Source organism: Chiloscyllium plagiosum, unplaced genomic scaffold (genome assembly GCF_037043375.1).
Source record: "Chiloscyllium plagiosum isolate Xiang-an unplaced genomic scaffold, Cpla_swu_hap1 HiC_scaffold_5, whole genome shotgun sequence".
Classification (NCBI taxonomy): Eukaryota; Metazoa; Chordata; class Chondrichthyes; order Orectolobiformes; family Hemiscylliidae; genus Chiloscyllium; species Chiloscyllium plagiosum.
The window spans coordinates 66709334-66736141 of NW_028270143.1; the positions used below are offsets into that span (position 1 = coordinate 66709334).

General features: G+C 41.6%; 2 protein-coding genes across 2 annotated transcripts in view; both read right to left on the minus strand.

Annotated features, from left to right (window-relative positions):
• The window catches only part of vopp1b (VOPP1 WW domain binding protein b), a 74544-nt gene extending 64393 nt beyond the window's left edge, over nucleotides 1-10151 (minus strand). Inside the window, exon 1 of the mRNA XM_043690149.2 lies at nucleotides 9999-10151. Coding sequence (XP_043546084.1) covers nucleotides 9999-10058 — 60 coding nt within the window. The 5' untranslated portion in view covers nucleotides 10059-10151. The remainder of the gene's footprint in view (nucleotides 1-9998) is intronic.
• blvra (biliverdin reductase A) overlaps nucleotides 10149-26808 on the minus strand; it is a 69621-nt gene continuing 52961 nt past the window's right edge. Inside the window, exons 8-9 of the mRNA XM_087987242.1 lie at nucleotides 25301-25370; nucleotides 10149-10282 (exon numbers count right to left, since the gene is read on the minus strand). Of these exons, the coding sequence (XP_087843368.1) occupies nucleotides 25345-25370 (26 nt within the window). The 3' untranslated portion in view covers nucleotides 10149-10282; nucleotides 25301-25344. The remainder of the gene's footprint in view (nucleotides 10283-25300; nucleotides 25371-26808) is intronic.

Below are 26808 nucleotides of genomic sequence, written 5' to 3' on the forward strand. Positions count from 1 at the left end.
CATCTCAGCACCTTATCAACATTGGGATTACAATGAAGTTGTTAGCTTCAAGTACGCATAGTTCAAGTTTCGGTCTCAGAAGCTGACAGCAATTCATTTGATACCAGCATATAATTTTCATTCGGACATGCAGCTGAAGATGGAGTTGAAATTGAGAGAGGGATAAATTCAAGTGCGCTGATCCTTGCCTCATAATGGCTGACCATAAAGCAGTATTAATAATTTATGTCACTGGGAAATCTGAAGCTTATATGTCAGGCAGCAGGGGCTAAAAACAAAATAGATGGGAAGGTCATTCATGACTGGAGACAGAGAACTTAGTTTGATTCTTTTTATGTTTTAGACAGCATAAAAGACTGAAGCACAAATATCTTGTGTTTCTGCAAACGGTGCAAGAGACAATGCACTTATATACCCACCCAAACCATTTTCTACAGAATGTTAAGCTAGGTTTGAGTATTGTATTTATACATTCTGATAGAAGTGCTGCCTTCAATTGACATGTTTTAAACTAAGACATTGTAATGCAAACTTCAGAATTTAAAAAGTTAATTTGATTACCTAAAATATTCCAAATTTTGGCTTTGCATTGTTTGAGTCAAAACCAGGACAAAAATTGCTGAATTTAACTGCTGCAATATCCTTTAACAGAACTGCATACTTAAAATGACAATTTTATGATTTTGCAACAATGGAGAGAGGAAATCTCTTATATAGCATCAATTGCACCAATGGAAAAGCCACTTTGCACTGTTGCAAGAAATGCAACACCTTATGAAATGCATAGAGGAAAAGTACTGGAGTGTCAAAAGTCTAACAAATTTGCCATAACCAAAGAATGCTCCAGAACATTAATCCAGTAAGCATGTGGAACTGGAAAGCACATGAAAAAATCATAGTAGGCATATCCCTTGGTTTTGATGCAAGCTGACGGACGTTATTTTTCACTATACAGTTGAAACAGGTAGAGTTTGCATTGTAGAAACAGGAAATAGACGGACAACTCATTTAGTGAGTTTGGAGATAATTTGTAGCTCAGGTGGAGGTTCTGGATGTAAGTTTGCTCGCTGAGCTGGAAGGTTCATTTTTAGATGTTTCATCACCATACAAGGTAACATCATCAGTGAGCCTCCAGTGAAGCACTGGTGTTATGGCCCGCTTTCCATTTATTTATTTCGGTTTCCTTGGGTCGGGGATGTCATGTCTGTGGTTGTGTCATTTCCTGTTCTTTTTTTTTTCAAAGGTTCTCCATATCTTTTCAAACTGTGCATTCAAGATCAGATTTCTTTGTCATGTAACTGTCTGCCCATTTTACCATTGTGTCTATATCCTCCACTATCCTCACTGTTTTTAATGTGCATACCCAAGTCCAAGTCATTTGTATTAAAGAGCAGTAACCCTTGGGAAACATCACTGCACAGTGCTCTGAAATCTGACTGTCAAAGTTTCACCACCTCTCTTCTCTGTTTTCCGTTTCCTAATTTCATACCCAAACTGCCAATGCTTTTAATCCAAGTCCTTTAATCTTTTTCATTATGTGGACATTATCAAGCCCTTAAAGTCGGTATACACAGTATCAACAAAATTATCCTCTTCAAAGAATTCCAATTTAGTCAAACACAATTTACCTACAGTAAACCAATGCTGGCTTTCAGTTAACCTATACTTCAAGTGGCAAAGCCTGTACACATAGAACAATACAGCGCAGAACAGATCCTTCAGCCCTCGATGTTGCATCGACCTGTGAACTAATCTAAGCCCACACCCCTCCATTATCCTATCATCATCCACATGCTTATCCAAGGATTGATTAAATGCCCCTAATTTGGCTGAGTTAACTACATTGGCAGGCAGGGCATATCATGCTCTTACTACTTTGAGTAAAGAACCTAACTCTGACATCGGTCTTAAATCCACTCCCCCTCAATTTGTAGCTATGCCCCCTCATACAAGCTGACGTCATCATCTTAGGAAAAAGACTTTCAGTATCTACCCTATCTAATCCTCTCATCATCTTGTATATCTCTATCAAATACCCTCTTAGCCTTCTTCTCTCCAATGAGAACAGACCCACGTCTCTCAGCCTTTCCTCATAAGACCTTCCCTCCAGACCAGACAACATCCTGGTAAATCTCCTCTGCACCTGTTCCAATGCTTCCACATTCTTCCTGTAATAGGGTGACCAGAACTGCTCATAATATTTCAAGTGCGGCTGCACTAGCATTTTGTATAGTTGCAGCATGACATTACGGTTCTGGATCTCAATCCATCTAGCAATAAAACCTAACACTCCGTATGCCTTCTTAACGGCACTATCAACCTGGGTGGCAACTTTCAGAGATCTATGCACATGGACTCCAAGATCCCTCTACACACCCACACTACTAAGAATCTTTCCACTGAACCAGTACTCTGCCTTCCTGTTATTCTTCCCAAAGCAAATCACCTCACATCTATTTGCATTGAATTCCATTTGCCACGTCTCAGCCCAATTCTGTAGTTTATCCAAGTGCCCTTGCAATTTGCAACATTCTTCCACACTGTCCACTACTCCACCGACTTTAGTGTCATCTGCAAACTTACTAACCCATCCACCTTTGCCTACGTGCAAGTCATTTATAAGAATGACAAACAGCAGTGGTCCCAAAGCAGATCCTTGTGGCATACCACCAGTAACTGGACTCCAGGCTGAATATTTTCCATCAACCACCGAAGCCAGTTTCTAATCCAGACTGCTATATCACCCTCAATTCCATGCCTCCGCATTTTCTCCAACAGCCTACCATGTGGAACGTTATCAAAGGCTTTACTGAAGTCCATGGACACCATGTCAACTGCCCTACCCTCATCTACATGCTTGGTCACCTTCTCAATGAGGTTTGTGAGACACGACCTGCCTTTGACAAAACCATGTTGACCATCTGCAATCAAATTGTTGCTTGCTTGATGATTATAAATCCTGTCTCTTCTAATCCTTTCCAAAACTTTTCCTACAACCAGACGTAAGGCTTACTGGTCTATAATTACCTGGATCATCTCTACTGCCCTTCTCGAACAAAGGCACAACATTTGCAATCCTCCAGGCCTCTGGTACTAAACCTGTAGACAATGACAATTCAAAGATCAAGGCAAAAGGCACCAACATCGCCTTCCTAGCTTCCAAGAGAATCCTCAGATAAATCCCATCTGGCCCAGGGGACTTATCTACTTTCACTCCTTCTAGAATTGATAACACCTCCTCCTTACTAATGTCGATCATTTCTAGTCTAATATCCTATATCACGTTCTCCTCTACAATGTTCGCCTTTTCCTGAGTGAAAACCAATGAGAAATATTCATTTAGCAGCTCTCAGATTTCCACAGGGTCCACACACAACATCCCACTTCTGTCTTTGACTGGCCCGATTCCTACCCTAGTTATCCTTTTATTCCTCACATACCTATAAAAAGCTTTCGGGTTCTCCTTAATTCTACCTGCAAAAGACTGCTACGTCCTCTCATTGCTCTTCTTAACTCTCTCTTTAAATCCTTCCTAGCTAATCTGTAACTCTCCATTGCCTCATCTGAACCATCCCGTCCCAACGTCACATAAGCCTCCTTCTTCCACTTATCACTTCCTCCCTGCCTGACAGAGACATACCTATCAAGGACATGCAATATCTGTTCCTTTAACCAGTTCCATATTTCGATTGTGCCCATCTCCTGCATTTTGGTTCCCCATTCTAAGAATCCTAAGTCCTACCTAATCGCACTGTAATTGCCCTTCCCCCATCTATAATTCTTGCCCTGTGGCATGTACCTATCCTTTTCCATCGTAAACTAAACGTAACCGAATTACGGCCTCTCTCTCTCCAAAGTGCTCACCTACAACTAAATCAAATGCTTGGCCTGGTTCATTATCAAGCACCAGATCCATTGTGGCCTCCCCTCTTGTCGGTCCTTCAACACACTATGTCAGGAAACCCTCGTGCACATATTGGACAAAAACTGATCCATTCAATGTACTAGAGTTATAGCATTTCCGGTCAATGTTGGGAAGTTGAAGTTCCCCCATAGTGACCACTCCTACCCAGAATCATTTTGCTGATCCTCTCCTCTACATCTCTGGAACTCTGCGGAGGCCTGTAAAAAACTCCCAGCAGCGTGACCTCTCCTTTCCTGTTTCAAACCTCAGCCCATACCACCTCAGTAGACGAGTGCTCATCAAAAGTTCTTTCAACTATCGTTATACTGTCCTTGATTAACAAGGCCACACTTCCCCTCTTTTACCACCTTCCCTGCTCTTAATGCAAGATCTAAATCCTGGAACCTGCAACATCCATTCCTGATGCTGCTTTATCCATGTCTCCGAGATGGCCACAACATTGAAGTCCCAGGTACCTATGCATGCTGCAAGCTCACCTACCTTATTTCGGATACTTCTGGCATTGAAGTAGACACACTTCAAACCAGCTTGCCATCTGCCAGCACATTCCTGTGACCGTGAAATCCTGTCCATGATCTCAAAGTTACTTTAGTGAGTATTTGTTCCATGTATTTCCACTCTTTAGTCTAAAATGAGTCCAAAGTGCTAATAATCAAATTACAACTGGAACTTTCTATTTATTATGTGGAGGTGCTAGTGGTTGGACTGGGGTGGACAAGGTTAAAACCACACAACACCAGGTTATAGTCCAACAGGTTTATTTGGAAGTACTAGCTTTCAAAGCACTGCTCCTTCATCAGGTAACTAGTTTTCATCTTTCTAACTTTCATCAGAAAGCTAGTACTTCCAAATAAACCTAATGGATTATAACCTGGTGTTGTGTGATTTTTAACTTTCTAGTTATCATTTACCCTACCTTCAGGATCCTTTGAAGACTGATTTACTTTTGGGAAAATTTCACTGGTTTATTTGATGATACAGATAGTGGTACAGACATCATATAATTCAAAGTTTGTGAGAAGATTTGTAGCTCGGGTGCTCGTTGCTGTGTTTCTGTTCGCCGAGCTGGAAGTTTTTGTTGCAAACGTTTCGTCCCCTGTCTAGGTGACATCCTCAGTGCTTGGGAGCCTCCTGTGAAGCTCATATAATGGACATCTTTCACTTCCATCAAGAATTGTTAGATAGCTATGCTGTCAAAAGCAGGAAACTGACTAATTATTTCCCTGACCCCACAACTTTTTCATTGCCAGTACGGTTGAAACTAGTGTTTTTGGGCTCTTATCCATCACTGTTCCCCAGTAATTCAGTGGACAGCTCAGATCATATTAGCAGTTCAGGCAGATCATCGGCCTTGCTATGCTTGAATTATTGATTTTACATCTGCAGACAAATATATGAGACAGGTGATCCAACAAAGCCTTTTCAAGGATGTCCATCATAAATGACGGCAATAAGTCAACTGGATTTACTTTATGACATTAAGTAGCTGAACGCAATGGACATTGGAGGCCATGGGCCCTGAAAACTGTCCAGTTGAAGACCAAGCAAGAATTTGTTTCAATAGTGCTATGACATCGCTACCTCACCAACAATGTGGAATGTAGTCCAGATAGTTGTATCTAAAAAATAATTAAAACCTAACAAGATCAAAAAGTTCTTTTCCCCAAACAGCAAAGTGATGGAAGCATTCATCAACTGCCTTTAGCAACACAAATTTATGAAAAAAATCTACTCTTCAATGCTCAGTTTGGCTTCCAGCAGTAGCACTTGACTACAAATCTTACCATGTTATTGATTTAGATATGAAGGTAAAACTCAATATCTGAGGAAAGATATGCAACCAAAACAACATTCGATCAAGTAAGGCAGCAAAGAATGGAAAGAAAATTAAAGTCATTAGAGATAGACAGCAACACACTTCAACAGCTAGAATCACAACCCACAAAGAAGGATTATTGTTACTGGAAGTTAAAAATTACAGCCTGATCATTTCTACAGGAGTTTCCAACTAAACCATACAACCTTCTGATGGTTCTTGTGGTGGTTGTTATGTGATTAGGATTGTTCATTGATGACTTTAGGTGTTGAACTCCATTCAAGACTACAATAATAAAATGGACCACACCAGCAAACATCAATACTGGGAACATATGGAACAGCAATAGACCTTTAGCCCCTCATACAATTCTGCAATACCATCTTTCTAGCTTTGCTCTGATTCCATCCAGATTCTTGCCTCTCAAAAATCTATCTTGACAATCAGCAATCCTTTGTGGAGGGAATCGCAAATTCCTATTTGCTTTATGAAAAATTACATTCTAACTTCACTCCTAAATGGCCTAACTAATTTTAGAATGATGTCCATTTGTTCTTGATTACTACACAACTACACAGAACAAATAACTTCTCTAACTTCATCTTATCATATCTTAAAATATTAAGAACCTCAAATTAGATTATCACTCAATATTCCAGGGAATACAGTCATTATTCAATCTGCCTTCATAATTTAACTCTTTAAGCTCTGATATAATTCGAGAATAACAGCCATCTTGGGCAGACAATTTGGTCGGTGGCAGTAAAAGCACACAATCTTGAACAAAAGCAAACTCATTCATTTCCCCTAAACTTCAATGGCACCAATATTGAAAATTACCTCTGGTATTTGGAATTTAATGACCAGAATCTAGGCACTACTGCAGCTCAAAGAACAAAGCAGCTCAACTCTGGACTTCTACAATTCAAAGATGGATCAGAATGACCACAAACTTGCTTAGTTACATGAGTAGCAAAACTCAAAGGTCAAAGCAGTTCATTTGATCAGAGGACCTTAAAAATGTATTCAATATCCATCCTCGACAACCACTTGGGTAAGGAAGGACACATAATCTACAAGATGATTTCCTGAAACTCAGCAAAGTGTCTTAAACAAATCGTTCTCTGCCACCAGAAGATGAACAATAGCAATACTGTGAAAGCTCTAAAGTAGCCATTATAAATATAAGATTCCCAAAAGCCTGCTTATGGAGTACATTGTTGGAAGTCTGCTCTTGCATACTTGCAACAGTTGTCACTGAATACTAACCAAAAGCATGAACCATGATGCTTTTCCATTTGCTAACCACAGTTCTCCAAAGTGAACCATAGGTCTTGGGTGTCAGCTGTCTCAGCATATTTTGTCTTTGAGGCACCCTCAAAATGAGGATTTTTTAAAAATTGTAAACACATGTCTATCTATTTAGGAAAAAAATAGTTTCAAAACTGCCTCATGGTTCAAGGGATTAAAACAACTATCTGACCCATACCAACTAGGAAATCCTAAGATTTACTTCACAGTATGTTTTAATAATTAATTCCAATTACTGGTGGCCAAAAAACATATCTATAAAGCACCTTAACTTAATTAATATATAGACACCACAACAGCATAAGAAAACAGAGTATGACCATGAGACTTGCAAGCAGACATCAAGTTAGATGACGAAAAGCTTGGTCACAAGAAGTCAGTTTTAAGCAATGTTATAAAAAAAGGAAATGAATGGAAAACATGACAACCATACATACAAGAACTTCCCTAAAAACATATCTTTCAAGATATGAAGGGGGTGCCAACTTTTACAAAGACCAGACAAGGAAAGTTTCTGTCCAACCTACTGCAATTACACAGGATCTTAAATACCTATTTGTAGTCATGTTTTAAGGGGTGGAGTTGTATGTTTGAAGAATAAATTATAGCTTAACCTTTTGCCCTATGATCAGTGTACATAATTTACAGTTTACATAATCAAACAGCTGTCTAATTGAAGAGCTAGATTCTCTTCAATATATTAAAATTTTAAGAACTTCAAATTAGATTATCACTCAATATTCCAGGGAATACAGTCAAGGTGAACCCAAACCCGTTAGGAGATGGGTTTCCGTGGTTCATGGCGACATTGGATAACTTCCACATAAAACTGTATTAATGAAGCCTGTACCATAAAATTCAAGAAACATACATATTGACAGTACTTGAACTATTTAAAAAGAAGAGATTTTGACTCTGACTATGAAGGTTAAGACAGTTAATCACTTAACTCATCACCATCTATAAATCTTTTCCTAAACCTTCTGACTTCACAGAACAGCATTCCGAAAGCGGGAAATAAAGGAGGAGACTATTGAGAAACGGCACCTACCGGAGTTTATCTAGCACAATTGTTTGCACAGTGAGTGCATTTTAGGTTCAAATGCAAGTGGACAGTGCTCGTTCACCTTCCCTCTGATCTGCCAGCTCTAATGGCGGCAATGGTCTGAGTCAGTTCAGAATGGCTCAAGTTACGCCTGGGCCAACATGGGCATCTCCACCCATGTTCAGAACATTCACCTTCTACGCCCTTACTCCCCCGAAGCATAACTCTGGCACACACCCCCCCCGAGGGCATAGCACAGGCATAATACCACCCCACCTCAGACCATAGCCCGGGCACACTACCACCCTGCCCAGGGCATAGCCCAGACACACAACCATCCAACCCAAGAGCACAGCCTGGGCACAGTACCATCCCTCCTCAGAGCATAGCCCGGACACACACACACGATACCCTGCCCCAAAGCAGTGTGCCCGGGCACACTACCACCCTGCCCCAGAGCATAGCCCAGGCACACTACCATCACTCCTCAGAGGATAGCTCAGATACACACACTATCCCCACCCCACGACATAGCCCAGGCACACTACCCTCCCACCCCAGGGCATAGCCTGGGTACACTACCACCCTGCCCCAAGGCATAGCCTGCCCCAGGGATATAGCCCAGGCACACCACCACCCTGCCCCAGGGATATAGCCCAGGCACACTACCACCCTGCCCCAGGGATATAGCCCAGGCACACTACCACCCTGCCCCAGGGATATAGCCCAGGCACACTACCACCCTGCCCCAGGGATATAGCCCAGGCACACTACCACCCTGCCCCAGGGATATAGCCCAGGCACACTACCACCCTGCCCCAGGGATATAGCCCAGGCACACTACCACCCTGCCCCAGGGATATAGCCCAGGCACACTACCACCCTGCCCCAGGGATATAGCCCAGGCACACTACCACCCTGCCCCAGGGATATAGCCCAGGCACACTACCACCCTGCCCCAGGGATATAGCCCAGGCACACTACCACCCTGCCCCAGGGATATAGCCCAGGTACACTACGACCCTGCCCCAGGGTATAGCCCAGGCACATTATCACCCTGGCCCAGACCATAGCCCAGGCACATTATCACCCTGGCCCAGACCATAGCCCAGGCACATTACAATCCCTGCCCCAGAGGATAGCCCAGGCACATTACAATCCCTGCCCCAGAGGATAGCCCAGGCACACTACCATCCAGCCCTAGGGTATAGCCTAGGCACACTACCACCCTGCCCCAGGGATATAGCCTAGGCACACTACCATCCTGCCCCAGAGGATAACCCAGGCACACTACCATCCAGCTCCAGGATATAGCCCAGGCACATTATCACCCTGCCCCAGACCATAGCCCAGGCACACTACCACCCCACCACAGGGCATAGCCCAGGCACACTACCTCCCTGCCCCATGGCATAGCCCAGGCACCATCCTGCATCAGGGTATAGCCCAGGCACACTACTACCCCACCCCAGGACATAGCCTGGGCACACTGCCACCCTGCCCCAGAGGATAGCCCGGGTACACTACCACCCTGCCCCAGAGGATAGCCCGGACACACTACCATCCCTCCTTAGAGCAATACCCACAGAAACACCAGCAACACCTCCGCCTTCCCCAGGCACAACCCTGACATACCATACCCCGCCCCAGAGCATAGCCCGGGCACCCATCCCCCAATCTCCAGATTTTAGCCCCGGGCTGCCCTCATCCCCAGACATTAGCCCGGGCAACACCCCCCAGACATTAGCCCGGGCAACACCCCCCAGACATTAGCCCGGGCAACACCCCCCAACCCCCCCGCCAAAACAACACCGGTTAACGGCCCCAGGATTTCAAAGTTCGGGATCCTCGAGCTCAGTTTATCTGTCCTCTCCCGGGTGGGATCCACGACTAATCCTCACCTCGAAGTACAAAAGGATCAAACAGCTGATCACCGAGCTCGGCCTGGGTCTCCGGAACATGGTGCTACTGCTGAGAGCTGCGGGACCAGTTCAGCGACTTGCCATCGCCAACGAGCGGAGCCCCGAGCGCAGCTGCGGGGGCGAGCTTCCCCGTTATTGTCCAATCACAGGTTCCAGCCGCTCGGGGCCGCGCTCCGCGTCCCCGACCAACGGTCGAGCTGAGCGCAGCTGTCTCCGCGTCAAAGTGGAAGTGAATAATCGCAGCTCAGTCCAACAGCGGTTCACTGTGAGCGGAAAAAAGGCAAATGACAGGATGCAAATGGGTACTCAATTACAATTTTTTTGTTCAACAATTATTTAGTGAGACCTGAGGCAAAACCCCGGATTGTTATTGTCTTTGAGAAGATGGCTGTGAGCCACCTTAAAGACCAAAGCTGACACTTTAAAACAGGAGGCGTCGTCGTTTGGATTAGTCAGTGCCTTATCTCATGTTCAATTCGGTGTAAAAGATCGAATGGCACTAATTTGATGCAGAGCAGGGAGTCTTTTCTGATTTCTGGGCCAACATTTAACCCTGAACATTACAAAACAGATTATCTGGTTATTGTGGCACAGTTAACCACCTTCACGAATAATAAAAAAAATGGAATATGGATATTAGTCTGTGAAGGCAACACAAACAAACAAAAAGACGTTGAAGTCAGAATGTGTTTTGGAGGAGCATTTGCAAATGGAAGTGTACCATGCATCTGAACTTAGATAAAAAATCATGGGTTAGGAAGGTGGTTATGAAGTTGTTAACGTTCTTCAAATCGGAAATAAATGATAATTTCATAACTTTCCACAAACCGTAATCTCTATGCCTTCTAAGGATTTATTTAACGAAAATTTCTTGCTTTGGACTTCTTGTGCACCTTTCCAAATGTTAAGAACTCCTCTAAATATTTCATAAATGTCTTCAGGGTTTCTGCCACTACCAGCCTTTTAGACAGCGAGTCTCAGATAACTCTAGATGAAAAGATTTCCTCAAACCCCTCAATTTCCTGCTCCTTGCCTTAAAATTGTGTCTCCTGGTTACTGACTCCACTGCCCAGGACAAAAGTTTTTCCAGCAATTTAATGATACTATCTAGTCTCTCTTCACAGCTGAATCACTCTAGTCCAGACTGGTAAATCTCTTCTGTGTCCTTTCAAGTGTAATTATATCCTTTCTATTATGTGGCGACCAGAACTGCATTCAATATTCCAGCTGTGGATAAACTAACATTATATACAGCTACATCTTACATGTACCACATTTGCCGCCTTACCTAACTTATCTACTTGACCTACTGTCTTTAAGGATCTTTTCTGCACTTCCTAGGGTCTTAACATTCAACATGTACTGTCATGTCTGTTAGTACCCTCAAATTGCATCACTTTACAGTTTTGAGAATTAAATTCCATTTGCTACTGTTCAGCTCATCTGACCAGCCCATCTATATTGTCTCGTAGTCTAAAGCTTTCTTCCTCACCATTCATCTCACTATTTTTTTCAGATGATTAGTAAGCTTATTGATCACGCCACTTCCATTCATACCTAGATCACTAACATACACTATAAACAACAAGGTGCCCAGGACTGTGGTTTGCCACAGGAAAGGGAGGGAACTTCACCAAATAACGAGTATCAACCATTAAAGGAAAGAAATGGATGTTAAAACAGGTAAATGGATAGCAGCAAGGAGCAGAACAATGGGAAAATGTGTGTTAGGAAATGGATGACAAAGAAAATATATGGCAATGAAGGAGAATGCGAGGTGGCAGAAGCTGGATTTTGGGTGAGAAGCGTGAATCTGAGAATAGAGCATTGGAGTGTCAGTGGAAGAGATTATCAGTATCAACTGGGATTAGCTGAAAAAAAAAGAATATGTGCACCAGAAATGGAACAGAAAAGTGTTTTTAGACTATCTCTTGGTGGAGTTAGTTGATTCTAATTCATTCTTCTGATTTGATGTTATTCAATTCTACAGCTTGCTGCCAAGTATCATAAATCTACTTCCGTGTATTAGGAGGTAACAATGTCTCTTACCTAGTGGTAATGTCAGGAAGTGAGTCTTAAACTAATGTAAACTGTTATCTTACTATTATGTAATAAATTACCTTTTGTTACTTAAGTATGTGCCTCTTCTGCCAAAAATATATTAGTGGTTAATCCATCACCATTTAATACTAGTAATCCCTGTAGTCTAGTATTACAAGAAGGGGTGGTAGCAGCAAATAAGATCTGAGCACAATCAAGTGCTGTGGATATCTCTGACAACAGTGCCAACCTGAACTAAGGGAGTGGAAAAAGGAGACTAGCTTAAATTGTTTAGAGATAAACGAGGACCAAGCTGAACTGAAAGGAATAAAAACTGTGTGTGTAAGTGTTGGAAGAGAAGAATTACTTTCTGAAAAGATAAGATCTCCTCTGAACTGGGTCAGAATCTAATAGAATGCGCATATAATTGCGATTTTTGAGATGTTATTTGAGTAACAGATAATTTGATTAGTATGATAAAAAAACTGTTATATTGTTGTAAGGCATATGTCTGGAATCAATAGGAAAAGAAAAGTCAATATACAATAACACACTACTTAAAGTTTCACAAACATGTCTGCCACTCACACAATCAAAGAGTATCAAATTACAGTGGGTCAACACTAACATGACATCCCTGAAAAATGTGTAATGGCTTCAATAACTTTCATTACAAAATAATTAATGATACTATTTTGACCTATCAACAAAAAAAATCTGATGAGCAATTTAAATAGAGGTTTCTTTCTCTTTGCTATAGTTAATTGCATTTTCAAACTTAGGCCTGCAATGGGCTGTTGATGGGTTTCAAATTCATCTGGTCTTTCTCCATTCATCATTATATTTAATTACTGTGGTGCTGAAAATTACATTTTTGGCAATAATGGTACTAGTTTTCTTTGGATAACTAACAAAAAATCTTTGAAAGTAGAGATAGGAGATCCCTCGGAATTGTAATATAATCAAGGGGTTCCCACATAAAGAATTTTAAATCATTTCCACAATATACCATAAAGTTTCAATGTTATAGAATGTCAGAAAAAAATGGAAAATGAATTTCTTGTTAAAATTGCTAATGCTTAATTTAAAATTATTTTGTCATAAGAACTAATAAAAGTCATTGTGAATAAAATCGACAAATAAAAATAAGCAAAAAGATTTCTAAAACACCAAACGAGAGCATTTAGAACAAAAAATAATAAGTCTGCCAGAGAAAGACAAAAGTGACAGCAGCATGACAAATATTCTCAGATCATCAAAACTGGAGTTGATGAATCTAAGGTATCCAGGTTCAATGCTGCACTTTGCAGCACATGCTTTCCTCTATAATATCTTTGCCAAATCCCATATAAACTTCTGTGAAAATTCAACTTTCTAAGACTAAACATTTAGTCAAAATGTAGCGGGTTGACTTTCAAATGAGTAACATTTTTAGAGAGGTTGAAATCCATCCTGTGCTAGAGATAGTGAGAACTGCAGATGCTGGAGAGCAAGAGTGGATAAAGAGTGGAGCTGGAAAAAGCACAGATCAAACAACATCAGAGGAGAAGGGGAGTCGACATTTCAGGCTAGAACCTTTCATTAGGACCTGAAATGTCAACTCTCCTTCTCCTCTCATGCTGCTTGACCTGCTGTACTTTTTCCAGCTCCACTCTTTCTACATCCACGTCCCCTCCCTATCACAACTCTGACAGGTCAGAAACAGTTCTCAACTACCCAACCCACAAAACTAACACAAACAAGCTACAAGAATTTGAATACTAAATTTTGAACTATAAATAAATAATAATCTCCACGGAGATAGACATAAAATAAAATTTCCTTATTTTATTTAGTAAAGGATGAATGAATGAAAGTGGTTTTGAGCTTCTGATTGAGAAGATTAAGTAAAGAAATGGGACATGTTCAGAAGAGACCTCATTGCTGAAGTTAGATTATAAAACAGCGGTATTGCAGTGATTGTCTAACCAGCCTTGTTCAACCATTGGATTTCTCTTAAGGATAGCATGACAAATGAGTGGAACGAATGGATGATTAGAGAAGACATTCAACTAGGGATGTGACATACTGGCCCTGATATTAACAGTTCTGTGTAAATAAGTTGTAGATGCCTGATATGAAATTAGATTGAGGATTGACATTAAATCATTAAAGAAATATGGGATATCCAATGCACTTGATTATTTGTGGTCTTATAAGGCCATTAATGGTATGAACGACGATGAAGATGATGTGATTCAAGCAAATTAGAATGAGTTATTTGGTTCGGAAGACAAAGTGAAATGTGAGGGATTATAATTCATGTTCAGTACATGTGTTGCTGTTAAGTAGTAGTGATAATTTTCCTGTGTGGTAAAAGAAATGAGTGAATTGAATAAATCTTTACAGAAGATTTTTGTTTCCTAATTTAATTAATTTTCTGTTTGCTTTTGAATCTGCAATGCCTAGGTTTTTTTTGTGCTTGTTTCAGAGCAAAGATTCAGATGAACCTCAAAAAATTGAGAAATCATTTTCGTGATATTCATTAATGTATTTTTCAACTTTATCTTCCAACTGTGGCTTCATGCTATGAATCCTTCTACATGCGCAATTATTTATAGGCATCTGGCTAAGTTTACAGAACTTCGTCCAATTTCTAATCTTCATCTCCAATATCTTAAATTCTCTGAAAGTCCTCAAATCACACTGGAAAATCCACTCATGGGGTGACCAATGGAAGAAAAGGCACACCATAAATAGAATGGAGATAAACAGTGAGGAAATCTCTTCTCCAATCACAGGTTGATTCTGTCCCACATTTGTTACTGATACATGCATACACACTAGCGGACCTATTATAACAAAAACAGGAAATCACAAGTCTGTGATTGGAGGAGCAGTGAACAGTTAGGTAAAGTCACTGTCAGCAGTTAGGGAGTTGCTTGGGGAATGGGAGACCTGAGGGCCAAGTCCATGCGTGGGAGTTGGGGAGCTGAAGTCTGGACAGCTGAGGTCCAAGAGTGGGAACTGGTGAAACTGAGCCTGGGATGGGAGGCTAAGGTCTAGGGCAGGAGGTCAAAGACTGGAAGGGGAGACTAAGGCTGGGAGAGAGAGCTGGGGAGGCTGAGATCCAGGAATCGGTTTTCATTTTCCAAGGCCAGGATGGGACATTGCATTGGCTGCAAGCAGCCTTTTTGACAATGCCAGGAGAGGGAATGGAGAGTTCAGGGGCAATGGGATGGGGAGAAAAGAGAGTTGGGGGAAGACAGAATTGGAGGCGCAAATGGACAGAAGTGGCGAGATGGGGACTGCAAAGGGATGTGAGTGGGCAGATGAGGAAGACAGTGAAGCAACAAGAGGGTTGGGGGCAGACAGAGACCATAATGCTAGTGGGGTAAGACAAATGTTCTTTAAAGGTGCTGGAAGGAGAAAAGGGTTCTGTAACGAGGCTGAGAGCCATGAGGAGACTGGGGAGGCACAAAAGAATTGGGTTGACAGGAAAAGGCACAAATGTGCCAGGGGAAATGGGAGCTGCAAAAGGCTGAGAAGGTCAAGTCATTGAGTATATTTTAAGACAGAGATAAATAAGGTCACAATTAGTAAGGGGGTCAAGGGTTGCAGGGAGAAGGCAGGAGAATAAGATTGAGAAACATACCTGCTATGATAGAGGAGCAAACTCAATAGGCTGAATGGCCTAATTCTGCTCCTATATTGTGTGGTCTTATGGTCTATAAAAATATTTTCCAATCTTCCCTTGGCTTTCTTGGCTAGTCTATGGACTTGTCACAATGGTTAAGTTGCCTGCTTGTTTTGTGTTGTGGATGAGTCTTCTAAATGCATAAGGTAAAAACAATGACTACAGATGCTGGAAACCAGATTCTGGATTAGTGTTGCTGGAAGAGCACAGCAGTTCAGGCAGCATCCGAGGAGCAGTAAAATCGACGTTTTGGGCAAAAGCCCTTCAGGAATACAGGCAGAGTGCCTGAAGGGTGGAGAGATAAATGAGAGGAGGGTGGGGATGAGGAGAAAGTGGCGTAGAGTACAATAGGTGAGTGGGGGAGGGGATGAAGGTGATAGGTCAGGGAGGAGGGTGGAGTGGATAGGTGGAAAAGAAGATAGGCAGGTAGGACAAGTCATGGGGACAGTGCTGAGCTGGAAGTTTGGAACTGGGGTGGGGGAAGGGGAAATGAGGAAACTGTTGAAGTCCACATTGATGCCCTGGGGTTGAAGTGTTCCGATGAGGCGTTCTTCCTCCAGGTGTCGGGAGGTGAGGGAGCGGTGGTGAAGGAGGCCCAGGACCTCCATGTCCTCGGCTGAGTGGGAGGGGGAGTTGAAATGTTGGGCCACAGGATGGTGTGGTTGATTAGTGTGGGTGTCCCAGAAGTGTTCCCTAAAGCGCTCTGCTAGGAGGCATCCAGTCTCCCCAATGTAGAGGAGACTGCATCGGGAGCAACGGATACAATAAATGATATTGGTGGTTGTGCAGGTAAAACTTTGATGGATGTGGAAAGCTCCTTTAGGGCCTTGGATGGAGGTGAGGGAGGAGGTGTGGGTGCAGGTTTTGCAATTCCTGCGGTGGCAGGGGAAGGTGCCAGGACGGGAGGGTGGGTTGTAGGGGGGGGCGTGAACCTTACCAGGTAGTCATGGAGGGAACGGTCTTTGCGGAAGGCGGAAAGGGGTGGAGAGGAATATATTTCCCTGGTGGTGGGGTCCGTTTGGAGGTGGCAGAAATGTCAGTGGATGATTTGTTTTATGCGAAGGTTGGTAGGGTGGAAGGTGAGCACCAGGGGTATTCTGTCCTTGTTATGATTGGAGGGGTGGAGTCTGAGGGCAGAGGTACGGGATGTGGACGAGATGTGTTGGAGGGCATCTTTAACCACTTGGGAAGGGAAATTGCGGTCTCTAAAGGAGGAGGCCATCTGGTCTGTGTTCTGTGGTGGAACTGGTCCTCCTGGGAGCAGATACGGCGGAGGTGGAGGAATTGGGAATACGGGATGACATTTATGCAGAAGGTAGGGTGGGAAGAGGTGTAATCCAGGTAGCTGTGGGAGTCTGTGGGTTTGTAAAAAATGTCGGTGTCAAGTCGGTCGTCATTAATGGAGATGGAGAGGTCCAGGAAGGGGAGGGAGGTGTCAGAGATGGTCCAGATAAATTTAAGGTCAGGGTGGAATGTGTTGGTGAAGTTGATAAATTGCTCAACCTCTTCGCGGGAGCACAAGGTGGCGCCAATGCAGTCATCAATGTAGTGGAGGAAGAGGTGGGGAGTGGTGCCAGTGTAATTACGGAAGATGGATTGTTCTACGTAGCCAACAAAGAGACAAGCATAGCTGGGGCCCATACAGGTGCCCATGGCTACCCCTTCGGTCTGGAGGAAGTGGGAGGATTCGAAGGAGAAATTGTTAAGGGTGAGGACCAGTTCGGCCAAACAAATGAGAGTATCGGTGGAAGGGTACTGTTGGGGACAATGGGAGAGGAGAAAAACGGAGGACTTGGAGGCCCTGGTCATGGCGGATGGAGATGTAGAGGGATTGGATATCCATAATGAAGATGAGGCATTGAGGGCCGGGGAAACGGAAGTCTTGGAGGAGGTGGAGGGTGTGGGTGGTGTTTCGAACGTATGTGGGGAGTTCCTGGACTAGGGATAGGACAGTGTCGAGATAGGTATAAATGAGTCGGGCAGCAGAATGCATAAATTAAAAGGTTATTGTGGTGCCAATTACATAACTGAGGCTCGAGTCTATGACTTACATTAAGCTCTGTCTCAGCTCTGTAATGTCCACTGGATCAGTAATCTGGAACCACAGGCTGTTTTGGAGATATGCGTCTGATTTCAACCATGGCAGATGGTGAAATTTATTTTTTAAAAGCTGGCTTAATAATGGCTATGCAATCACTGTCTTTTGGTGTTAAAAACCCATCTGGTTCACTGATGTTAAGGGAAGGAAATCTATCATCCTTATCTGATCAGACATAGATGTGATTCTGGATACAGCAATGCGATGGATTCATAACTGCCTTCTGGTCAATTAGGGATGGGAAATAAGTGCTGCCCTAGTTATAGAGTCAACTTCAAAACTGGTGAATATCAAATGTCACTGGATGGTGCAGTTGCAAACCAGTAAAGGTTATCAGATGATTTTAACATCGTTCTTGCTGGGCAAGGATTGAATTAAAATTAGCAGCAGCATATATCAAATGGTCAAACTGATGTACTAGATTAGCCAATTCTGGGGAAGAGAACACAAAATTGTATTATGTAGAACTAGATCATTCAGCCCATTAAGCCTTTGTCAGTGTTTTATTCCAATAAGTTGCCTAACCTGTTCATAGTCATATGCTTCTTCCAGATATCCTTCTGCATGCGTCTGTTTAAAGCTGCTGACTAATGCTTTTTTTAATATGAGTCTAGAACACAAAGTAGCAATTATTTGTCCTTCAAACAAAACTGTGCCACTGTGGGTGGCTTGCATCCAATCTGCAGGAATTAGACTAAATGAACAATTGATATTAGCTGTGTCTGTATGGATATTGTGTAACCCTTAGTTTAAAATAATTACTGGTTGCTATTATACAAATGGACTGAGTACCTCTAAGATGGAGGTATGGGCGATGGAAAATGCTTATCACTTTCTCGAATGGTACCACTGGTATAGTCAGCTCCTCTGGCATATATGTACAGGTATGTGTAATTAACGTCCTGAATATTTCAGGTGACATCTAATAGGATCTGCAGCTTTGTATAGATTTAGCTACAGCAGGATAAAGAACTAGCTTTATGTTTCATTACACCATGTTGGGCACACGTATCATACATTGTCCAAAAGAATGTTCTATTCTAATTCAGTTTGGGTACTGGTCAGAAAATGCTACATTAGTTTGTGGTAATTTCTTATTTTCTGATTTAGCAAGGAGCTGTCAGCAATTGACTTTTGCAGACTAGTACTTTCTAAAGTGCAGGACTGCATGCTGAAGGACAGTCTAAAGTTTGGGAAATTTGCCTCAATGAATCAATAGCAAAAGACCAGCATTCAACCCTACTGTCATAGCACACAAAGGGATTGGGACCAGTGTAAAAAAGCTTGAGCTTTTCAGGGAATATTAATGTACTATAAATGTAATTTAAGTGGAGTTGTTTTAAAGTAACATGGACTATATTTAACCAAATACAGCAATTAAATATTCTTATCTGTATTGCACAGTGTGACCTGACATATTTGAATTGTACTTTACAAATGTTCCTCAGTTAATATGTTTTGGTCAACCATCTTGTGCAACAGCAAGCTGACCTGAAAATTTCCCTGCTGGCCAATATACCGGTTTTCTGGTACATATCCACCTCTTGGTTATATTTAAACATTTATGGTTGGGCTAAGTATCAGCAAAATCCCTTCATGGGTCTAGTGAGGCCATTGTGCAGGTAACAGCAGAACTTTTCCATCAGTAATTGAGCCTCCTGCTCAGACCAAATCCTGGATGACGTTTGGAGGCAGCATATTCAATAAACAGCAAGCTATGTATAGTTTTCCCACTCCCCACTGTCCCCTGCTTGTGATATCAAAATAGCCATGACTGCATTGTGAAAGTGTTTTCCCTCCATGATGACATCTTGGCAGCTGTGGCTTCTTTTTACTTTAAATTGTTTGAAATGTCTTTTTAGACACCTTGCCCCTTTTCTACCTTTTTCAGCAGCTCCCATTTTTGAAGGTGAGGCTGCTAATTTATCAGTGTTGGGGGCCCTCCTCGTGACTTGCAGCCACACATTTCTGAACTTTATTTGATGTTGAATGTATATTCTGGCCAATAATTGGCCTGCTCATCAAGGATTTGCAATGGACACTAAGTGCAGACACGATTTGGATGAGGACCTTGAGATACATCTGATGCAGATGTCTAACTAAAACTAAATTCATATGCATTGTTAAATACCAAGAAGAAAACTATTCATGTGCTAGAAGTACTGCAGAAAATGAACATGAAAGCTCATCTCTAACGTGTGATAAAAAGACATTGATTCAAATGTTGGATTGATAGCTGAAAATCCTTCCTCATAAAGTAAGGGCGAAGTATCATTCATATCAGATCAAATGGCCTTCTTCAGTTTCTTGGTTGTGTGAAGAAGAGAACCAGAAATGGGATGTAAATAAACAGCATTATAGTACAGCCAGCCAGTTCACCAATTACGGAGCTGGGACCAATTTAATTTCCAAGAGCTGTCACTTCTTCTGTCAATTTGTTTTGAGTTGTTTTGCTGTGAGTTGAAAATTAATGCTGATGTTTCTTGGCTCCAGGTCAATCTGCCACATTGCAGGTTTACTCTCTAACTTGTGCCAGAGGTAACTGCTGAATATTCTTTTCATCTGGCTCTAATTAAGATCATAATATGGTGTTGAGTGGTTCAGATATAAATTTCATTGTACACAGATAAGGTGCAATGCCCTTCTGTAAATGGACATAAATGTATTTGAGGGAAAGAACCATTGGTAATCTTGCTGTTCATTACAACCTTACTTTTTGTGTATGAACTTTGAACCTCCTCATGACCTTGTTTAACTGAAGACTACAGATGGTTCTTCACTGTATATCATCACTTCTTTCTCATATATTGATGATATTTCCACTTGAAATCCTTGCATTTACATTAGAATATAAATGAAATGGCACATAGAAGTCTGTTTCTAAATATAAGGATCATTAACTTTTTAATGTTAAAAACTTTAATTGTATGTAGTTGCAGTCCTGTTCAATGAAGATAGTAGAATAAGTAGCTGCCAAGAACAAAGTAAATGGGTTTCTAGCATTTTACAGTCACACTAAATATCCTGATTTTTGCCTGTTGATTGCATTATTTGACACTTAGACCAGGCTATTTCCCCATGTTTTATATTGACCGAGTTCTCTGCGTCATATCTCTTGCACCTTTTTAGCTCCATCTTGTAATAGCCCAAACATTCCTATCAGTGAACTGCAGCTGGAGTTGACATTGTTTATTTAAATTATTACATTTTGCATGGCAAATGAACGGAAATGTGAGATTTCCTTTGGTAGCTAGATCCTCGTTCTGGCCACTCCTCAAGGAAAGAAGCATCCCATGACTTGATTTCAATTTTGACAATGTTTGCAGAGAAAAATGAAGTAGTTCTTGTCCAGGGTTGTCCTGAGCAGCTCCATGATGCAGGACTCCGCTCTGACACTGAGATAAACATTGCCTGCACCTAAAAGACTCATTGGCTCGGTGAAAGATGCTCTTTGGTCTGCTGCAAACTTGTTGGTCTTCCAATGTAAAGAGTTGAGATCAACGGAGTGTTACAGACTGGCACATTCCAAGGTTCAGGACTACATTCTGAAGGATGTACTTAGGTTGGGGCACCTACCACCATAGTCCATTGGGGAAAGAGGAATATTCAGGGACTTGCTGCCAAATTATAACGAAGATTTGTTTAGCAGTCAGACACTCTCAGTGCTTCACGATGAACATGAGTTGGTACCTGCATGAATAGGAAATGCTGTTTTTGCACTGCAGAAAAATGTGAAAATTCCATTGCTTTATTCTTATTTTCTCTCTACAAAGACTGTACAAATATGACTTAGAATTTTTATAGGTACTTGTAGATGATTTTTATGAATAAAGTATATTTTTGAAATTTAAAAAAAGTTAGCCCAAATCTTCTGGTCTCCAGATTGTCAGAATTGGCAGCTAAGTTGGGAGCCTCACATCAGGACACTGTGGAAAGCATGATATATGCTCATGCACTGACATTGCTCAGGAAGTTTAAACTTTTAACGGACTGATTCCTGCTGCCAAGTACTCTCCACAAATATATCTGACACCAAACTCGGGGCACACACTTGGGACAGATATGTGGAACTTAAGTGGATTCCAACTCTGGAAATGTTGTATAGTTTAATATCTGGGCAAATTCAGTCATGAGCCAGGATATCTCAACTGAGTACCTCTCAGTTGACCATCTATCTCCCTATCACCAACTACCCTCCCAACTGCCCAATGACCAGATCCAACTAATCACTGAATCAACCAGATACATCCTTGACCCAAACTTATTAAACCACTGACCTGATCCAACTTCCGGTAAGATGGAGATGGAGTATGGATTCTGAGCCCAGCAATTATCCGCTTTGTCTGCTTTTCTTTTTTTTTCTTTGTTTTTCTCACTTTTCTTTTTCCTCTTATTCACTTACCTCTTGTTGAAGAGCTCAATCATGGTGATGGTAGGTGGGCCCAGCAGTGCAGACTCGAGTAGGCCCAGCAGCGTGGATTCATAATGACGGCGTAAGAGGTGAGTTTGGATTCCCAGAAGCTTCTGTATCATTGAAGCAGTCCTACCACTGACTTATGCTTGCTGCGGTAGAGGCAGGTTTGTGTTCCTGGCAGCAGTTGCATCTGGTGCAGAATCATGGAGGAAGTGTATTTGGGCCCAGTGCAGACTCAGTGGCATCGTCAGCAGCTGCATCAGTGAGCTCGGCTGAAAGCAGTCTCATGCCAGCGGCGGAATTGGGCTGGTGTAGTACCTGGCGGCATTGGTGGCATCTGCATTGGTGAGGTCCCTTTAGAACTCATAGTGGCGAGGGTGTTGGTTGAGGTGAGACAGTGCCAAAGAGTGGTGACTTTCATTCTAATGGTGATGGCACAGCGAAGGGAACTCATGCCTGGTCACAAGGCCCATGGCCTGTGATGTAGCACTTAACAAGAAGGACTGTAAAGTTGAACACTTTCTTGATTGCTTCATTTTCTGCATTTATATTGTATGGTTTATTTTCTATGTTTTAAGATGGTTCCGGAGAGTGGCAACACTATGTAATAACTTGTCACTGTTCTTTGCAACAAAATACACATAACAATAAATAAATCAAATCAATTACATTTGGTATGCTTTTCTTTATTGGTCAGAGTATTGAGTACAGGAGTTAGGAGGTAGTGTTGCGGTTGGACAGGATATTGGTTTGGCCACTGTTGGAATATTGCGTGCAATTCTGGTCTCCTTCCTATCGGAAAGATATTGTGAAAACTTGAAAGGGTCCAGAAAAGATTTACAAGGATGTTGCCAGGGATGGAGGATTTGACCTATAGGGAGAGGCTGAACAGGCTAAGACTGTTTTCCCTGGAGCGCAGAGGCTGAGGGATGACCTTATACAGGTTTTTAAAATCATGAGAAAGGCATGGATAGAATAAATAGACAAAGTATTTTCCCTGTGGTGGGGGAATCCAGAACTAGAGGGCATAGGTTTATGGTGAGAGGGGAAAGATATAAAAGAGACCTAAGGGTCAACTTTTTCACAGAGGGTGGTACGTGTATAGAATGAGCTGCCAGAGGAAGTGGTGAAGGCTCGTACAATTGCAATATTTAAAAGATATGGGCCAGGTGCTGGAAGGTGGGACTAAATTGGGTTGGGATATCTGGTTGGCATGGACAAGTTGGATCAAAGGGTCTGTTTCCATGCTGTACATCTCTTTGACTATGACTTTAATCTCAGACCACCCATCATCCTTCCAATCCATCTCGACGATCCCCTCACCCCCTCAGGGCTCAATCCCATTATGCGTCCCACCTGATGATCGAGCTACACACCCTCAACAATTTCTCCCCACCCAACCTGACTAAAGCCCCACTCAATTAACTTCCCATTCAACTATCCTGCAACCACCCAACTACTCCTCCAAATCAACCTATCTCCCTCCCACTGACTACCCCATGAACCCAATTAAATCCTAGCCAGTTCACCTTCTCACTTGCCTTCCTACATCACCTACACTTGCATTCAGACAATCTAACATTCACCTATTCATCCATATGCTTACTCATTCATTTCCATCTTAAAAAAATTATTTGAATTCACAGTTACTTGTAAAAAGAGAACAGACTGAGGCAAAGGTGTGGTGTGGAAGATCAGGACAAGAGTCTTGCCACAAAAGTGGTCCCCTTTTTGGGCTCATTAGAGCCCCCTTTGTGGGTCACAAGATGGTTTACTTAAGAGGAAACTCCTCTGAGGTGCACAGGGATCACAAGATTCAATCGGTGGTCATCCTTGTGACAGACAGCCTGCCCACTGCTAGTAAAATGTCAGCAATAACATGCAAGATGGTCTTAATTGACCACTATATTGACATTATTGGCTTTGGGCTACATTCCTTGCAGCAGACAGAATATCATGCTACATTTCAACGGGCACACCATTCACCTCACACTATCCCCCTGACTTTTTAGCCACCCTTGCCTCCTATTGCAGTAGTTTGTATTTGCTTCCCGAAAGCTTTTCATTAAAAAGGAAAGAACAAACTCAACACTAATGAGACTCCATGGGTGATTAAAGACATAAGGGACCGTATGAGACTTTTGACATAGACACAGACAGCAGGGAGTGCAGAAGACAACACAAAGAGGTTAGGAGAAAAGACAAAAATGTGGGAAGGCAAAAAGGAACTATGAAATTAAATTATCAATAAACAAAAAACAAAAGAATTAAATATTTCCTAGGCCTATCAGTGAAAAAAAGGAAACATCCGATGAGAATGAGACCACTAAGGAATATGTAGGATAATACCACAGGTTATGATAGATGGCATAAATATTAAATTATTTTGCTTCAGTTATTTACTAGAGAGACAGAATAATTAGATGTAACTTTGAATGATGAGCAGTGAGATAACTGCATTTAAAATACAAAGGGATGTATAAAATAAATCAAGGTCAACAAAGACAAAGCTGCTAGTTCACGTGGATTGCGCCCACATCATTTTAAAGAATCCAATAAAGAAATACCAGAGGCAATCATTGAGACAGCTACCTGAAAACCAGTGGCGTCTGAAAACAGGACATTTTCCTTAATTGAAAAAAGTTTACAAAGAAATTTACGTGGACCGTTTGGTTTGCACTGTATGGCTCTATGAAAACCTTTTACAGATTGGATAAAGAGAACTCTTAAAGGGAAGAGTAAAATCTAATCTAAGAAATTCATTAAGAAATCTAATCTGGAGAATATATTTTACTCCAAACTGTGGTAAGAATGTGAAATGTCGTATCATAGAGTAAATGTAGTGAATAGTATAGTGGGGAGAAACTGGACAGACATGTGAAGAGAAAGTGAATAGACAGTTACAAATATTGATTTGGATTAGGAAAATAAGAGTTGGCTTAAGTGAAGCATTAATAATGGTACAGACTGGTTCAGGCAAATGCACTGCTTCTTTGTCTTATATATCCTATGGAATCCTTAGTTGTAATTTATTTCTTGCCTTTAAAACCTACCTGGAAGTTAGTGGCTAGCAGTCTCACTTCTAAGTCAGAAGATTTCAGATTGAAGTCCCATTCCAGAGATCTAAGAGCAAAATGTAAGCTGCTTTAATTTGAACTTGTTTTTAAGTTTATAATGAATACATATTTGGCAAATTTCTTTGCACACTCATCAGTATGTCAGTATTAAGTATTAGAATGTATTTTCAAGATATTTGGAAGGGATTCAAAGGGCTTTTGCCCGAAATGTTGATTTTCCTGCTCCTCTGATATTGCCTGACCTGTTGTGCTTTTCCAGCACCACTCTAATCTTGACTCTAATCTTCAGAATCTGCAGTCCTCACTTTTGTCTCTCTGGAAATGTAGTTGATGCTTAATCCCTATAAAGAGGAGCTAGATACAAATCTGGTCCACAATGTGGTTTGAGACGGTAGACAAATGAAAGAAGCAAAATGATGACATTTTCAATGAAAACAAATATTTTCTGCTAATAAAAGCAAAGTACTGTCAATGCTGGAACTCTGAAACAAACCCAGAAAATGTTGGAAAAATTCAGCAGGTCAGGCAGCATCTGTGGAGAGAGGAACAGAGTTAATGTTTTGTATCTGATATGCATTCTTAAGATTTGAACAGAACATGCTGATTCTATTTCTCTCTTGCTGCTGAACCGGTTGAGATTCCCTAGCATTTTCTGTATTTGTTGTTACTTATTTTTTGCTGTTTGGTTCAGTGAATAGTATGCTCCCTATTGAGAATCATAAATAATGGTTCAATAGCAAAGATGTTAGAATATTCCAATTTTCTTGATTATCATTAGGGATAAGAGAGATTATGTAGAGATTTGCCTCTTAAAATTAAATAGTTGGGATAGACTCCACAACACAACATAATATATGTAATCTATCAAAGTATCTATCAAAATAGGTTTTGAAGAAGAATGATATTGAATTTATTCCACAGATGTTGCCAGACCTGCAGAATTTCTCCAGCACTTTTTTTATGACTGAATAATCGTTTTGTTATTCCAAGCTGTCTTGTGTTCTTAAAAAATGCCAATCAGACTGTAATATCAAGAAGCTTTTTATCTCACTTTGTAGGCATTACAAATACCATCAGTCCTTAGCAGCTTTTCACTTCTGTGAAACACTGTAACTAGAGAAGTAACGGCAACACTGATGGCAAATGCATTAGTACTAAACAACAGAGTTTTGGGAACAGTTTTGATCTATTGCAAGGCTGAGGAATGACAATGCCCTGTATTCCTGATGAAAGGCTTTTGCCCGAAACGTTGATTTTACTGCTCCTTGGATGCTTTTCCATGAACTGCTTTTCCAGCACCACTCTAATCTAGACTCTGGTTTCCAGCATCTGCAGTCATTGTTATTCCTCAGGGTAAAAACCAATCTCGGTCATGGTTTTTGTGGTGTCAGTTGGAGACAAAAAAATGTCAAAATCAGAGGATAATGTTCTAACTACTCACCTACTGTCCTCTTTTTATTCTACTATTCAGATGTGCCTAGGCT